This window comes from Octopus bimaculoides, chromosome 20 (genome assembly GCF_046866305.1).
Source record: "Octopus bimaculoides isolate indiv1 chromosome 20, ASM4686630v1, whole genome shotgun sequence".
Taxonomy (NCBI): Eukaryota; Metazoa; Mollusca; class Cephalopoda; order Octopoda; family Octopodidae; genus Octopus; species Octopus bimaculoides.
Genome location: NC_142947.1, coordinates 29,230,589 through 29,248,781, shown reverse-complemented (window position 1 = coordinate 29,248,781; position 18,193 = coordinate 29,230,589). Strand labels below are relative to the sequence as shown.

The following is an 18,193-nucleotide window of genomic DNA, read 5'->3' as shown; positions in this document are numbered from 1 at the left end:
GAATACCAGTAATATACCAGAGATCAAATTATTTGATTATACCACGAACAAAACAACTATAAAAATATAGCTAAAATGACTCTAAAGGCACAATTTTCAATGTTACAAACTAATAATAATAACGACGATGATGATCATGATGATTACTTTTAATAGTAATACTTCTTTTTACTCTGGGCACAAACCCTGACATTTTGAGGAAGTGGGATCGACATTGATCCTAGTGCTCAACTGGTACTTATTTTATCAAACCTGAAAGAATGAAAGGCAAAGTTGACCTTGGCAAAATTTGGATTCAGAACTTAAAAACTGGAAGAAATGCCACTAAGCATCATTTTGTCCAGAGTGCTAACAATTTTACCAGCTCACTTCCCTATAATAATAATAATAATAATAATAATAATAATAATAATAATAATAATAACAATAATAATAATAATCCTTTCTGCTATAGGCACAAGGCCCGAAATTTTGGGGATGGGCATAAGTTGATTACATTGACCCCAGTACTCAACTGGTACTTAATTTATTGACCTGAAAAGATGAAAGACAAAGTCAACCTCAGCAGAATTTGAATCCAGAAGTTAAAGATGGACAAACTGCTGCTAAGCATTTTGCCTGGCATGCTAATGATTCTGCCACCTTAAATTTAATCTATTATACTGCAGTCAGTACATATGTACCTAACCAATAATACTACAATATATTTTCTCCGGTGCTCTTGTTGATTTGGCCATCCACTACACTTAATAATAATAATAATTTATTCTTTTATTAACCATGAGGGTTCACATACAAAAACATTAAATGACACACAACAATATAAAAGACAGAAACAGAATGATACAATAGGTTTTTGCATGTAATAACAATAAAAATTGAACAAATTCAAACTCCCAATAGGGGAGGTACTTTAAGGTCCTCGTAGAAAAACCCACAAAAGCCACGAGTGCCTGAACAACAGGGCAAGAACACTTCTCCTTTGATTCCATTTTTACAGGCATACACTCAGAATTGGTCCTTTCACACTGGCCATTCTTCCAACATTCACCCACCTTTCAACAAACTTGCTACAAGGCAACACTTTTCTTTCCACCCTCAATTTCCTTTTCAAGTGAAACTTGAAAAAGTTGATGAAGGCTTGGCCAAAGAGTAAAATGTCTGTCTTTAGCCCTTTCAAAGTGGAACTACTACCGACCACATAGCTAGCCTGGTGGAGGGCTATAAGCGCTTGACAGCACTCGAGGTGCCAAGTGTTCCTCCTCAGTCTACACCTAATCCAGGATTGCAGCTCAGTCAAAGAGACAAGCTGTGGAAAAAAATGGTGACCACACCAGCTCACCGTCAAGGAAACACTGGAGATGCTGCAACCTCTGTGCATGTCTGCGCATCAATAACCACAGCATGCCCAGCCCTCCATTCAGCAGATGGAGCACCTGACCAGTGGAATGTGCCCCTTCCACAGAAAATGGAAGAGTAAACGCACCAGCTTGGTCAGCCAGCAAACAGGGCAAGGGAAGACTGTCAAGCAGTAATAGATGATGGATGTGATGTACGCATTTACCACTTCCACTCAATCTTTCAGTGAAATCATAGTTGTGACTGTTCCAGTGTCATGTTAATGGCACCTGTGCCTTGTAGTCGTGGTTGTTGCCAGTGCCATTTACATGACACCCATGAATTGTAGTCATGGTTGTTCACTGCCAATACGATGTAAATGGCACACGTGCATCATAGTTGTGGTCGTTGATTGCACCATGTAAATGGCACCTATGAATCATCATGGTCGATGTTGATGCCATGTAAATGACACCTGTGCATCGTAGTCATGGTCCACGACAGTGCCATATAAATTTCTACTTGGGAATTATAGTTGTTGGCGGTGCCATGTAAATGGCACCCATGAGTCATAGTCATTGCCGGTGCCATGCAAATGGCACCCATGAATCGTAGTCGTGGTTGTTGCCAGCATCATGTAAATTGCACCCACCCATGAATCATAGTCATGGTCATTGCTAGTGTCATGTAAATGGCACCAATGTTTGTGGCACGTAAAAGCACTCATTACACTCCTGGAGTGACTGGCATTAGGAAGGGCATCCAGCTGTAGAAACCATGCCAAATCAGACTGGAACCTGGTGCAGCTCTCCAGCTTATCAGCCCTAGTCAAACCATGTAACCCATGCCAACATGGAGAGTAGACATTAAATTATGATGATGATGATGGTAATAGTGAAGAAGATGATTGTGAATGTAAATACAAGTCCACAAAGCTACAAATTTTAGAGGTGGTTTTACTCAATTAAAGCAACCTCAGTACTTAATTGGAATTTTATTTTATCAATCCAGAATGAATAATAATTGACTTCAGGGGAATTTAAACTCAGAATGTAAAGAGCCATAACTAAATACTGCAAATCTACTGCTCTTGTTGATAACAGTAATATTTGTTTTGAACATCAGTACAGGTTCTCAAATTTAAGAAGAGGGCTTTAATCAATTATATTGGTATGGTACTTGACTTGTGCTTAGTGCCAATGATATCTACCACACAATGCATGATACCAGAAATGTTTGAGTGGGGAGGGGTAGTCAACTAATCAACCTGGATACATGACTAACCCCAGAATGTAAGGCAAAGTCAATATCAGTGAGATTCACATCCAGAACACAAAGGAAAAGTAAATGAATAAGCATTTTGTCTGATGCACTACTAAGTCTTGTTATTCCCACTCTATAATAGCTTAATCACTTGACCTGCTAGAAATAGGTAGCAAATCTCCCTTGAATTGCACACTGAATAATGTAAGTATATGTACATCTGAGACCATTGAAGACCAGGTCTGGCAGTGCAGGCTACAGTAGTTTAGCCACATCTGCAGGATAAGCACTGGAAGACTACCACACCAGCTTTTGTAGCAGCAGTGACCCATACACTGGAGTATCCAGCACAGTGCACCAATGAAGACATGGGTGAAACAATTTGAGGAAAACCTGAAGTCACAGCACTTCAACCCCAAGCATGCTAAGGCCAGTGCCATAGATTGGAAAACATGGAATAACATCATCCCCAGGGTTTGTCATCTAGTGGCACTCACAGCAACATATTAGTTAAAAGGACAGCCTCCTTGCCTGTCATCAGATAGGGATTTTACTTACTGTGATAATCACAGCTTGAATAAATCAGGACAGACCCAGAGCTAAACAAGCAACCTGTATATGTATAGCCTTACAAGGCTTACAGTTATATGAATGAAAAAAGAATTTTTTTTAATGAAATATAAGATCATATCAGTAATTAATAATTAGAATCTATTTTCTTTGGGCAAGTTTTTATTTCCCCCATTATTAAAGTACTAATCACATTTGCAGATGAGCTTAATTCCTTTTAAAATTCATGTCCAGCAAACATATACTTAAATCAGATAATGTTGTCTTAGTAACATGGTGGACATTTATGCCAGCTTTTGATACACTTAGACATTCTGATCATGCAGTTTATAAATAAACCTTTCTTTGATAAACCTAAATTATCACATCACACCACACTGCACATCTTGGTTATTTAACCAATGCTTCAAGCAACATTATTTTAGTAACACCTTATTACGTACACTATCCTTCCTTCCTCCTTTTTGCCAGATTTTAATCCAGCTAAAGATAATAATAGTAATTATGAAGATAATGATGATAACAATGGCAGCCAATAATAATAATAATAATAATAATAATGAGGCAATCAGATAACCTCTATGTGGGTTGTCGATCCACTAGAAATAACAGCCAAATCTTCCTCACTGTCTTAAAGAAGGAAACATACATTGGATAATGTAATCCAAATGTGTGTATATATACACACATGCATACATAGACACGTATGTACATACATACATACGGGCTTCTTTCAGTAGATATCAAAGACACTTGCCCAAAGTACTGTGTAGTGTGATTGAACCCAAAACCACAGGGTTGGGAAACAAACTTCATAACTCCTCAGGAATGCTTGCACCTATATATATATATATATATATGTGTGTGTGTGTGTGTGTGTGTGTATATATATATATATATGTGGTAAGAGGACAGGGATTTGAGAAATATAGGTGAGTACCTCAGTCAGCACTCATGCAAAATCCAGACTAACATAATGTAAATGAAGCAAAATTAGAATTACTATTCAGTTAATCCGACAAAAATGTTTCATTCAAACTAAATCTAGGGAAAGGAACCAATTATGAGACTGATGCTTCCAAGACAGAGTATAAATGTAGACAAATAAAGGAATGCTGCTGACTATATTGTTAGTCAGTTATGATCATTTCAATAATTAGTGTAATTTTTGCATCAATTAATATGATATTTTATACAAAAATTTTAAAATATTATGTAAAACCATATATATCAGTTTCAAATTTTGTCACAAACCCAGCAATTTTGGCGGGCAGGGTAAATTGATTACATCGGTCCCAATACTCAACTGATTCTTATTTTATCAACCCCTAAAGGATGAAAAGTAAAGTCAACCTTGGTTGAATTTGAACTCAGAATATGAAGGTAGATGAAATGCTGCTAAGCATTTTGCCCAGCATTGCTATTTAAAGCCATATGTTAAATGAAATCAGACTTGGATGTAAATGCAATACCAATGTACATATCCAAATTTGATGAATTAAATATGAGAGGGGAAAATCTAGGAGATGATAGTAATAAATTAAATAACAAGTTAGAGAAACACCCAAGCAAAAAGACTAAAAAAATTCTTTCGATCTATTGTAAACTACTAGGTCAACTAAATATTTAGGGAATTAAAGATTTATTGTATACTAGCTGAATTACCCGGTAACGCTCGGAAAAGCAGGAGTTATTTCCAGTTCCCATTCCCATTACACTGTTTCATGTCCTGTTCCATTCCCTGTTGAGTTCCTGTTTTAATTCCACTCCCATTCCTATCCCCAATCCTATGCCAATATATAAATTTTAGAATCAGTTAGGTGTAATTAAGCCATTAACTATTTTATTAACCTTTATGGTAATAGTTTATTGCTAAAAATAGGTATTACAAACTATTAATATGGTTAGTGGCTGAATAAGGAATGTCCCTATATTTTAACAAATGAATATGCATCTGAGTAAAATAAATGAGTTGACTGGTAATACCAGGAAAGCAGGGGTCATCTCCAGTTCCCATTTACTATTACACTGTTCCATGTCCTATTCCATTTCCAGTGCAGTTCCCTTCTTTATGCCCAACCTGTTGTTTATGGTAATAGTTTATTGCTAAAAATAGGTATTACAAACTATTAATTCAATTAGTAGGTGAATAGGGAATGTCCCTATATATTTTAACAAACGAATATGCATCTGAGTAAAATAAATTAGATAAATAGATAGATTTACAAATACCAAATAATCTGCATATTGTAGCTGGCATTGTCGTGTGTCTCAGCTTATTAGCTGATTTGTAAACATGTGCTACAGCTCCCCCTCCCTAGGGCACCTATTATAGATTTTTATTGAAATCCAATTCGCCAATAATTCAACTGGATGTTAGGGACAAATAAATAACAAAATCAGATTTAATGTGGAAAATTATTTCAATATACCAAATTTGAAAATTTTGACATAATTTTAAAATCTAGAGAGACAGACAGTTATATGATGTCACACATACACACAAATTTACAAAGTACACACAAGTAATCACGAGTTTAAAATGGTGTATAGTAGACATATGTATGTATGTACATATATGTGTGTGTGTGTGTGGTTGTGTTTCTTTGCGATGGACAGCAGAAAAGCTACCTACCCCCTCCCTCCTTAAAGCTACATATTCCTCACACCCACCTTTCTGTGTGTATGTGTGTTGTATCTGTGTATTTACAAAAGTATGTATGTAGCGTCGCATGTGTATGACAGCTTTATTAACATTACCATTTTATTCTCACTGCTGCTATCGCCTTCACTGATATAAGTCACTCTCTCTCTCTCTCTCTCTCTCTCTCTCTCTCTCTCTCTCTCTCTCTCTCTCTCTCTCTCTCTGTTACAAACTTTCCCTCTATTACTACCTGAGACTTATACTTTTTGCAACCTTCTCATTTTATCATATAATTCGCCCAACGTCCCTGGAGGTCACATTATAGATTTTTATTGAAATACAATTAGCCTATTATTGAACTGGATGTTCGTGTCACATGTATACAAAGTTTCATGAATATTGGTTGGGTGGTTTAGGCACTAAGTTGGTAACAGACAGACAGACAGAAATTACCATTTATAAATATATAGACTAGTAGAGAAAGAGTTGAGATTAACCCTTTCGTTACTATATTTCTGACCAAAATACACCCCTCATGAGTTTCAATTAAATTCTAAAATAATCATGAATTTAGACTAGTCTCATTAAACACCAGTAATTTTTTTATTTATCGACATATTAATGTGATATTTGGAACATAATTAAAGAAAGGGTTCTTAATCAATTCTATTGTATAATTTTTGTCTCTGGGGTACTGCTAGTGTCTCTCACATGTAAATATTGGTTCAGCTTCATGAATCGTACTCGTTCATAATACTGGAAATATAGTCATCGCCAAAAGGTTCCTGATCGCTCCAGTAATTTGTTATTCTGGGTAACTGTCTAATACCCATAATAATATTTATGGCAAAAAATGCCCGTATTTCATCTACAGTTGCAGGAAACCACAAGCTATCTTTTTTTTCCGGCTTGTTTACATCCTGCGTAACGGTTTGTTTCCACAGTAATCACTTCAAACAAGCATGAAAAAGAAGTCTAAAGGTTTCGCTTCCTGAGAAAGACTATGGTTAGACCCTGTCTCCTCAGAAAAATTGTTAATAAAAATATTTTTAAAATCTTTTTCTGGTGTAAAATCATCCTCGCTGTCGCCGTCGCTGCTTTCAGTTTCGGATACAGAAATATCCGATTCATTATCGTTCACCACGTGCTTTTGTCGCTCATTCATTCTTTTCTTCGATATCTCCATATCTTCTGTTGAAAAGCCTTCAAATTTGGAATCACTGCTTGATAGCATGAAACTCCTCTCCATCTTCAAAGTTGAAAAAATTAACGCCACAAAAAATGTGGAAAAAAAATCTTCCAAAATTCACTGAGTTCAAATATCACGCCAAACAATGTCGGAGACAATAACTCAACTGTTTGCAAAGTGAAATCAGGTGTTTTAACGAATGTACTAACGAGATTTAGGTTCAAATATACATTTAAATAACAATGGGTACGCTCGGCCGGGTTAGTCTTATGAACCAAAAAATTTTTCGGCCGGGTTAGTAACGAAAGGGTTAAGGAATAAAGGATCAGTTATACAGGAAAAAAATTTAGCTGGAATTTTAAGATGTAGAGGACTAATAAAGCTGGAGTAAAACAAAAAAAAATAAGAACATTATTTTTAACTGTTACAATTATGTAAGTTGGCTAAATGGAATTTTCAAGAAAGTTTTATTGAATCGATGGGAACAACAGATCAATAATTCATTATATTTATTAGACCTGTTCTGCACCTGAGAATTTCAAGTGCTTCCTTGAAATATAAATTACAGCTACCTGCATAACCTTTGGAAATACAGAACATGTGATTAACCAATGAAATGAGTAATCTATGTTCCTCCCTTTGAGATCCTAAATAAATGAGTAATCAATGTTCCTCCCTTTGAGATCCTAAATAAATTTAAAGTGAAGTGCTCAGAGCTTTCCTTTTATTTTTAAAGAAATGTTTATGTTTATGTAATCTAAATTTGAATTATTTATACCAGATAGAGATGTATTTTTTCCAGAGGAAAAATTAAAGGTACACTCCCTATTACTAATACCATTTAATTTTCTATTAATAGCTTCAATATTATCATGTAATTTATGTATAGTATTGAGTCATCCCATAAATAATGCAGTTTTTTCAATTGCAGGGCAACAGGATAAACTACCTGCATCAACTTGCTATAAAAGCAGGTAGTACTTGTACTACCTGTACTTGTACCTATTGTTAATGCATGTTTTGAAGAGTGCAGTTCAATTTTAACAGTTATATTTTCAAAGCTATAATGGAAGTGACAAAGGAGCATATTCGGCATATTTTGCTTTATGAGTTCAATAAGAGCAACAACACAACAGAAAGGGCAAGGAATATTAATGCAGTATATGGGGATTAGACAATAAGCATAAGCCAGTGTCAACAGTGGTTCCAGAAATTCCAAGCCAGAAACTACAGCCTAAAAGACAAGCTTTGTCCTGGAAGATCTATTGACCTTGACGAGAATGTCCTGCAAACCTTGGTGGAACAAAATCCCATCATAACTGTTAAGGAACTCGCAGAGAAGCTTGGATTTGGTCATTCAAGTCAGTGCTAGGAGAAAAACGACCATCTTTGGTTTCGAGACGAAAGGTGTTCCTCCATCAGGATAATGCTTGGACATATACAGCAAGGATGACATTCCAAAAGTTGGAGCAGTTTGAATGGGAAACAATACCCCACCCACCATATTCACCAGACATTGCTCCTTCTGATTATCATTTATTCTGCAGTCTTCAAAATCATTTGGACAGAAAAAAAAAATGAATTCTGTAGACAAGATCAGAACAGTACTGGAGAGGTATTTTTCATCACGGACAAGTGAATTTTGGAAGAGGGGCCTTGCAAGTTTGCCAGATAGATGGAAGAGCATTGTAGAAAATGAAGGAGAGTATATTTTAGATTAAAATAGAACTTTATTTATCTTAAGTTTGAAAAATAAAAGAAATATAAAAAAAACTTCACAGTATTCCTATTAAAGATTTTACAATACTTCCAATACTTTTCCAAAGTTTGAAAGACAGTTCTAGTGATATCTGAAGCTACATTATTTCCAAAAGTGGGGTTAAATGAAGTAATATTTCTCTTAAGTAACCTATTTCTACCAGGTGACTAATTCTAGATTTACTCTTTCCTCTACTTACATAGAAAGGGGGATGAATACCATTAGAGTCAAATAGGTTGAAGCTTGTTTCCTAAGTTATCCAGATTTGGATTCAAGTTTCTAAGTAAAGTTTCAGAGCCTTTTAGACCGTTCACATCCTTAACCATAAACCTATCTCTATTCACATCTGTGGAGACAATTATATTCCTATTTAGTTTTTAGCTATTTTTGCAGGAATTTAGTGCAGGTTTCATCATGCAGTTGATAGAATTCTTACTCACGTGTGACTGTTGCAATACTATCATCAGGGATATCCCACATTTTTTTGGTGTATCTGGCCCTAGCTAAAGCAGTATTATGATAGTTCATATCTTGAGAGAAAATCTCTTCATTAACCTGGAGATTCTTGATGAAATACCCCTCATGATGAACTTAATTACTGCTCTAGGATGATTGGAATATCTATTAATGTATTGTAGGTTTCCATTGGGGCTATGATGTAGACAATAAAAACCTGTGTTTTAATGTTACATCCAGAAAGTTACTTACCTTACACTTATGTCCCAACATAATTAGGTTGTCAAGTTTTTGAAGAAATTTCTAACCTCTTTTCTATTCCTTTCTAATTCTATATTACTACATTTACAGACAGCAAAAAGAGCATCAATCCTATATACACCATGCCCCATTTCAGGGAACTCCCTTTTAATGCAAGACAAGATATTCTTACGCACGATGAGTAACTTGCATGGAGCCACTCAAGCCCATGGTCAAAGTTGTTAGATCTGTTGTTTCTAGTTCCATATTTACCTTTGAAGTCAATAAATGTGCACCTTAACTGCTAATATAGTATCTACATCTTGTCTCAATAATTAAGAGTTCTTCATAGCAAAAATAAGAAGTTCATTGAGGAGAATAGAGGTAATAGATGAGTAATAGCTAGAAATGTCTGTTTGTATAAATTTAATATCATCCTTATTATTTAAGCCTTTAAATCAATTATTTCTGAAGTGTTCAACCATGATCTCAGCACATGTCCACACTCTGTACATAATTAAACACTAACAAATACTTATATCTTAGGTGCCGCTTCATAGCAGCCATGTGTGCTACTGAATTTACTCAATGAAACAAGTGCAACTGACTTGAACTCATAATCTGACAAACTAGTCTCCAACCAATGATAGAGCCTCTATGTGATTGTCCATCTTGCTAAAAATAGAAACCAGATCTCCCTCAGATCACATCTTACTGATTTAAAAAAGGAAAGGATACTTTGAATGATGTAATAAAAAAAAAATGGTCAGAAAAAGTGGTCGGATGCTCATTGTTAGAAATTCTTTGAGTATAGATCTGCTAATGTGGTGGGGTAACAGCCTAGGGTTAAACAACAATAACCTATCAACCAGTAGTTATAACTCATCACTCTTCAATCAAATGTTCAACTCTTCTGCCCACAAAACTGTCAATTCTTTCTACTATTAACACTTGTCTTTTCTATTCCATTTCAGTCTTTGATGGTTTTGGATCTGAAGAAGATGAGGAAAATATCACAGTTCATGTTATTGAAGGTGGAACAGTGTCTTTACCATGTGGCTCTGTTTACAGTCGACCTAAAGCACATCTGGCATTTGAAAAAATAAATGATACAGGCAATAGTAACTCAAGTAAGTGCATTCATGTGAAAATTTATTATGATAAATAATGGTTTCTAATTTTGAAACAAGGACATCAAGTTCAGGGAAGCGGGTAAGTCAGTTATATCCAACCCCAGTGCTTAACTGGTACTTATTTTATCAACTCTGAAAGGATGAAAAGCAAAGTCAACCTCAGCGGAATTTGAACTCAGAATTGATTTAGTATTCCATCATCTAGTGTGACAAGATTTCCATCTTCTTTGTTTAGTGACTTGTACTCTGTCTTTGTAACATTTATGTGTTGACCAATTTTCCTAGCAGAGAATTTGATTTTATAAACAAGTTCTGGAAGTTGATCAATGGTATTTTATAAAAGAGCTATCATCATCATCGTTTAATGTCCACTTTCCATGCTGGCATGAGTTGGACGATTTGACTGAGGACTGGCGAACCAGATGGCTGCACCAGGCTCCAATCTGATCTGGCAGAGTTTCTACAGCTGGATACCCTTCCTAACGCCAACCACTACGAGAGTGTAGTGGGTGCTTTTACGTGCCACTAGCACGAGGGCCAGTCAGGCGGTACTGGAAACGACCATGCTCAAATGGTGTTTTTTATGTGCCACCTGCACAGGAGCCAGTCCAGCAGCACTGGCAACAACCTAGCTCGAATATTTTTTCACGGGCCACCAGCACAAGTGCCAGTAAGGTGACGCTGGTAATGATCAGGCTTGAATGGTGCTTTTTACGTGCCACTGGCATGGAAGCCAGTCAGCTGCTCTGGCAACAATCACGCTTGGATGGTGCTCTTAGCGCTCCACTAGCACAGATGCCAGTCATCGAATTTGATTTCAATTTTGATTTCATTTGCCTTGACAGGTCTTCGCAAGCAGAGTTTAGTGATCAATGAAGGAAAGGTACGCATAAGTGGGCTGGTTACACCTCTGGCATAAGCCATGGGTTATGGTCTCACTCGGCTTGCCAGGTCTTCTCAAGCACAGCATATTTTCAAAGGTCTCGGTCACTAGTCATTGCCTCGATGAGGCCTAATGTTCGAAGGTCGTGCTTCACCACCTCATCCCAGGTCTTCCTGGGTCTACATCTTCCACAGGTTCCCTCAACTGCTAGGGTGTGGCATTTTTTCACACAACTATCCTCATCCATTCTCACCACATGACCATATCAGCGCAGCCGTCTCTCTTGCACACCACATCTGATGCTTCTTAGGTCCAACTTTTCTCTCAAGGTACTTACACTCTGTCGAGTATGCACACTGACATTACACATCCATCGGAACATACTGGCTTCATTCCTTGCAAGCTTACGCAAGTCCTCAGCAGTCACGGCCCATGTTTCACTGCCATGTAGCATAGCTGTTCGTACATATGTATCATACAGTCTACCTTTCACTCTGAGCGAGAGGCCCTTTGTTACCAGCAGAGGTAAGAGCTCTCTGAACTTTCCCCAGGCTATTCTTATTCTAGCAGCTACACTTTCAGTGCACCCACCCCCGCTACTGACTTGGTCACCTAGGTAACGGAAGTTATCAACTACTTCTAGTTTTTCTCCCTGGAATGTGGCAGAAGTTGTTCTCTGCAGATTTTCAGTGTCTATTGCTCCTGAGTATCTGCTACATACAAAAACTATCTTCCTAGTTAGCCTTCCTTTGATATTGCTGCACCTCTTATGTGTCCATAGCTTACACTGGATACATCTTATAGAGTTTCTACCTACGCCTTTTCTATGGATCGAGCAGGGCCATCTACCTGAAGACCCCACCCACTATCTTCACAATAATAATAATAACAATTTTTGACATAGACACAAGGCCTCAAAGTTGGGAAGATGGCTATGTAGTCAGTTAAGTTTGACCTCAGCTCATGACTGGTACTTTATTTTTTATTAATCCCAGAAAGACAAATGGTAAGGTTGACCCTGACAGGATTTGAACTCTGAAAATAATGGTCATATGTAAAGATATTGCAAGATATTTTGTCTGATGTTCTAATGTTTCTACCACTTCAAGATAAATAATGATAACATCAATTTTCTAATACTAGCACAAAGGCACAAATCTTGAGTTAGGAGCACAAAGGTGTGTTCTGTGTTTTCAGTGTATGTAGGACTACACTTTCCACTATGTCCTTCCTTTGTTTAGCACAGAAGAGTGTGAATTCAGGGAGATTTGGCTGCTGTTTTTCTTGTTGTTAGTGCAATTCATCTATTTATAAGGTTAAGAGCAACCAGATTTGGAGGAAATGTTAAAACTGTGGTAAACTGGCATTCTATCCAGAAAAGAATGGGAATTATTCTTTTATCAGTTTAACTTCATGAAGCTGGACCTGCACATAGGTCAGGCACTACCTCACAGCTATTGGAGAGGTGCTTTAAAAATAAAATTTCATGGACACCTGGAGAAAGATACTAAATCAACAAGAGGCAACCATTCCCGCATGGGTATTTCTTAAGATTGCCAACTCTATGCAAAAAAAAAATGTAAGGAAAAGTCACAGGAAGCTCAATCCGGAAACGGATGTACTTTTTAAAGAACACCAAATCCTTACAGCAAGGAGACAAAAATACAGTTGTATTGAGTTTCCTATACACCTCCTCTTTCCACCACCAGCACCACCCTTAATCACGTTAGTTGCGATACTTTCATGGCGCCATAGATTGGTAAAAAGGAAAAAAATGGGGAGACGGGATAAGATGGCATATATAAAAAAAAAAATAATAAAATGTGATGCTTGAATTATATTTCTTGCCTTTTTTGCTGCAAGGTTAGGGAGAGGAGAAGAGAGAGGGTGAAGAGGGTGATAGGTGTAAGGATAGTGAACAGCTTTTCGAAATGATAATGGTTGAATAGTGGTAATAGAGCCAGAGGGAAATAAGAGTTTGGGTAAGCAGATAGGTGGAATGGGATATGGTTAATGGTAGTGATGGAGGAACAGGGTTGGTGAAGAATTTGGTGATGGGGCCCCCAGTGATGGTGGTGGTGGTAGTGGTGCAGGGTTTCAGAGTGAAACATCTGGGATCATCTTCCGACAACACCACATCATCATCACTGCCACTGTCACTGTTTTGTTGCTTCAGTGATACCAATGTGCTTTTTCAACTACTAATTTGTTATTTATATTTGCCATAATTAGTGAGGGAGGAGTGGAGAGTAGCAGTGGAGGGTGTGTCTCCAGGGGAGAGAGGGATGGAAGTGGATGATTAGTCTCCTGCAAAAAAAAAAAAGGAAAAAAGAAAGAAATTATGGCTGGAAGTGGGTGGAAGTAAAATTGAAGGTAAAAGTAAATATAATGTGGGGTGATATTGGGCTGGAGGGGTGGAGGGTAAACAGCTGCCAATGATGACAGTATTCTTGCTGATGGTGTTGGTTAGGATTGGGCGAATGTTGAGGGAGGAGGAATAGAGAAAAGAAGATAGAGAGTGAGGGGGAAATTTAATTCAGCAAAGCAAAGCTTATTGAAGCATGGAGGGGGAGGAGATATTATGAAGGGTGTGGTGTCAAAAAATAGGGGGAGAAAAAAGAAGAAAGAAATAAACTTCAGTGCATAAGTAGCCAAGATGTGTTGCAATGTATGGAAGGAATTTACAGAATCCCTTCACTGGTATCTAGAAGTTTTGGAGGGTTTTTTTTGTTTGTTTGCTTTTTCCTCAACAGTACACTGCATTACACATGTGCATGGCATATTGCTTGGTATATAGCTTTAATCCTGTTTCAGTCATTTGACTGCGGCCATGTTGGGGTACTACCTTGAAAAGTTTCAGTCAAACAAATCGACCCTGGATTTATATTTTTGTTAAGCCTGGTACTTATTCTATTGATTTCTTTTGCTGAATTGCTAAGTTACAGGGATGCAAACATGCCAACACCAGTTGTCAAGTTGTGATGGGGGACAAAGACAGCTACAAAGACAAGCACGTACACATACATATACAACGGGCTTCTTTCAGTTTCCATCTAACAAATACATTCACAAGGCTTTGGTCAATCTGAGGCAAAAGTAGAAAATACTTACCTAAGGTGCCACACAGTGAGACTGAACCCAGAGCCATGTGGTTGAGAATCAAGCTTCTTACCACACAGCCACATCTGTACCTATTTGAGAGTTTGAAGATTTGGACACTTTCTTTCTTTGAGAGGAGAATAGATAAATAGAACTTGTGGGCATAGCACAACTGAAATATTGGTTTCACATTTTGGTACAAAGCCAGCAATTTCAGGGGAGAGAATAAGTTGATTGCACTAACCCTTGTGTTTGACTGGTACTTATTTTATCAATCCCACTGAAAGAATGAAAAGCAAAGTCAACTTTTGCAGAATTTGAACTCCAAATGTAAAGATGAGTGAAATGCTATTAAGGATTTTACCCAGCATGCCAATGATTCTGCCAGTCTCTGCCTTAGCACAACTGAAATATTTAAAAAACAGAATATAACATATACAAGACAGAGAAAAAAACTTTGAGAGAATAAAACGAAATTCATAAACTGCAATAATAATTAAAGTTTCAAAATTTAGAGACTAGCAAGTAAATGTGCTTCTATGTGTAACTTAAGTTAATATCAGTGCAGTTTTCAATTTGAAATAAAAATAGAGAATTGGCAAAGCCATTTCAATGCCCTCCCATAACCTTAATAGTTGTTTAAGAAATTATAAACAGACTGTTTAAACTGGAAGCTGAGAACTCAATAAAGATGTTTTTGTGTGAATGCATATATATGTTTTTATCTATGTATTTGTATTTCTGTGTGTTTGTGTGTATTCATCAGGATTAAAAACCTGACGCATATCAAATGACTGCATATAAATTATACATCTGATATAGAAGAAGATGGAAAGATGATAATAATAATGATGGTTACTTCATTATTTGCTACCAGACTTTTCAAATAAGTACAGGGCCATGAATTTTGGAAGATGGGAATTGTTGATCAAATTCTACTCAATTTGTAAATGCTACTTAATTGATCTTGCAAAGATGAAAGGCTAAATCAAAACTAGGAGTTAAATATTAAGGATAATGTTTTCTCGTATAAAAACAAGGCGACACATTTCAAGGACAGTGAAAGTAGTCGATTACAGTGGCCCTAGCTCTTGGATGGTACTTCATATTATCAATCCCAAAAGGATGAATGGCAAAGTTGACCTCAGCGGTATTTGAACTCAAAATGAAGAGCCAAAACAAATGTCAGAAGACATTTTTTTCCAATGCTCTTACAATACTGCCAGCTCAACCACCTTGATAATAATGATAATTAAAACAATGATTTCAAATTTTTGGCACAAGGCCAACAAATTCAGGGGAAGGAATGGGGTTTAGTCGATTACATCAACCCCAATTCTGAAAGGATGAAAGGCAAAGTCAACCTCAATGGAATTTGAACTCAGAACATGACAGACAAAATGCTGCTTAACATTTTGCTTGGCATGCTAACGATTCTGCCAGCTCACCACCTTGATAATAATAACAATAATAATTTTAAAAATGCACTGCTATTAAACGTATTGCTATTGAACTGAGGAGAGGGCAAGAAATAGACTGCAGTAGAGTACAACTTCCAGATGATGATCACAAGAGAAGTGAACAAAGAGGATTATGAGTATCTTGATGTTTTAAATTAGGTCAGACGATGAACATTTCTTCTGAATATTCCAGAAGAGTTAAAAGCTATGCAGATCCAAGCTGAATGGAGGAAACTTCATTAGAGGCATCAGTGCTTTGGCTGTAGGTATAGTATGTTATTGTGCAGGAGCTGCGGAATGGAAGAACTGGTCAACATGGAAAGAATAAGTACCAAGATAACGGTTACACATGGGTGCCTTCATACCAGAAGTAATGTAACAAAGCTTTATTTACCAAGGAAGAAAGGTGGAAGAGGATTCGTTGGAATAGAAGTGAGTTTTATGGAGATCAAATCTTTGTATGCCTATCTGAGGAATAGTAATGAAAGAATGAAGGCTGCACTGAGTGAGGTGATCAGTGACAATGGTGAGACCCTCAATATGAGAACTAATAGAGAAAGGATCATTAACTGGAAAGAGAAAGTCCTGCATGGAGAGTTTTTCCAACAAACAATGGCTGAAGCCGGTGGAGAATCCTAGAGATGGTTACAACCTAGTTTTTCTTTTAAAGAAGATGGAAGGACTGATTCTTGCTGCTCAAGAACAAGGTTTACGAACCAACTCAATCAAGTGTAATATTGATTAGATAGCAGCATCACCTATGTGTGGATTATGTGAAAAATCATCAGAGACAGTTAGACATGTGTTTAGTGGATGCTCAACACCAGCCCAAAAGGGGAAAAAAAACACCATGATAGAATGGCAATGTGAATACACTGAGAATTGTGTCGGAAGTATGGGCTAGAATGTTCCAACAAGTGGTATGAGTAGCAACCCTTGCTGGTAGCAGAGAATGATCAGGTGACACTCACATGGGATATTCCAATCTACACAGATCTCTATGAGGTTCAGAGTTTTAAGGTCAGCTTTCATCATCATCATCATCCTTCCACATTTGCATCAGTCAAATGAAATTCATTAAGGCAAATTTTCAGTGGTTGGATGCTCTTACTATTCCTAACCCTCACCTGTTTCCACAGAAGATCTCAAATGAATGGTACTGCTTATATGACAACTACTTCACAATGTCAAGGCAAAGAGACACAAACACCCACATATACATATATATGCATGTTGTGACAGGTTCCTTTCAGTTGCCATCCACCAAAACCATTCACAGGATTTGGGATTATAGTAAGAGTCACTTGTTGAAAATGTGGCACTGTGGGATTGAATCCAAAGCCACATGACTTGGAGCCCAGGCTAGCTCAGTTGGTAGAGCATGAGACTCTTAATCTCAGGGCTGTGGGCTCAAGCCCTACATTGGGTAAATGCCCTTTTTATAAGCACTGATGTAGCTGTATGGTAAGAAGCTTGCTTCTCAACCACATGGTTCTGAGTTCACTCCCACTGCATGGCATTTTGGGCAACTGTCTTCTATAGTCTTGGGTCAACTAAAGCCTTGTGAGTGGATTTGTTAGAAACTGAAAGAAGTCCATCGTATATGTGTTTGTGTCTCTGCGTCTGTCTCCCACTACCACTTGACAACTGGTGCGCATGTGTTTGCATCCCTGTAACTTAGAGGTTCAGTAAAGTCGAATAAGTACTGAGATCAATTCCTTCTACTAAAAATTCTTCAATGCTATGACACGGCATGTCCACAGTCAAGTTACTGAAATAAGTAAAAGATAAAAAATAAAAGATGATGGTTTCAGTTATCTTCAGTCAACGGTGTTGATTAATACTGTTGACACAATTATAGCACTATGAAAATCTGTGTCCCCTAAGTTTCACTCCAACATGACCATGATCATTAACTCTTCCACATTTACCAACACCATTGCCACCTCCACTTCTGTTGAGGGAGCCTCTACATCAATGGTTCTCAACCTAGGTCCATATGATCCCTGGGGGTCCATACTAGCAAAATAGTAAATTCGGAATCCATAGTAGTATTTTAAAGGTCCATGAAAAGTTTTGATGTAAATGTATGTAATGCAAGAAACAGCTAGGCCTCTTTCTCTTAACATTTTACATTGTTCAATCTCCACAAATTAATG

General features: G+C 37.2%; 1 protein-coding gene and 1 non-coding gene across 3 annotated transcripts in view; both read left to right on the top strand.

The window, feature by feature from the left end:
- LOC106874719 (interference hedgehog) overlaps window positions 1–18,193 on the top strand; it is a 325,926-nt gene that overhangs the window by 230,269 nt on the left and 77,464 nt on the right. For both annotated transcript variants that reach the window (XM_089338298.1, XM_089338297.1), the window contains exon 4: window positions 10,434–10,589. In XM_089338298.1, the coding sequence (XP_089194424.1) occupies window positions 10,434–10,589 (156 nt within the window). The remainder of the gene's footprint in view (window positions 1–10,433; window positions 10,590–18,193) is intronic.
- On the top strand, window positions 17,390–17,463 carry Trnak-cuu (transfer RNA lysine (anticodon CUU)). The gene has a single exon. It is a non-coding gene; the product is annotated as a tRNA-Lys (tRNA).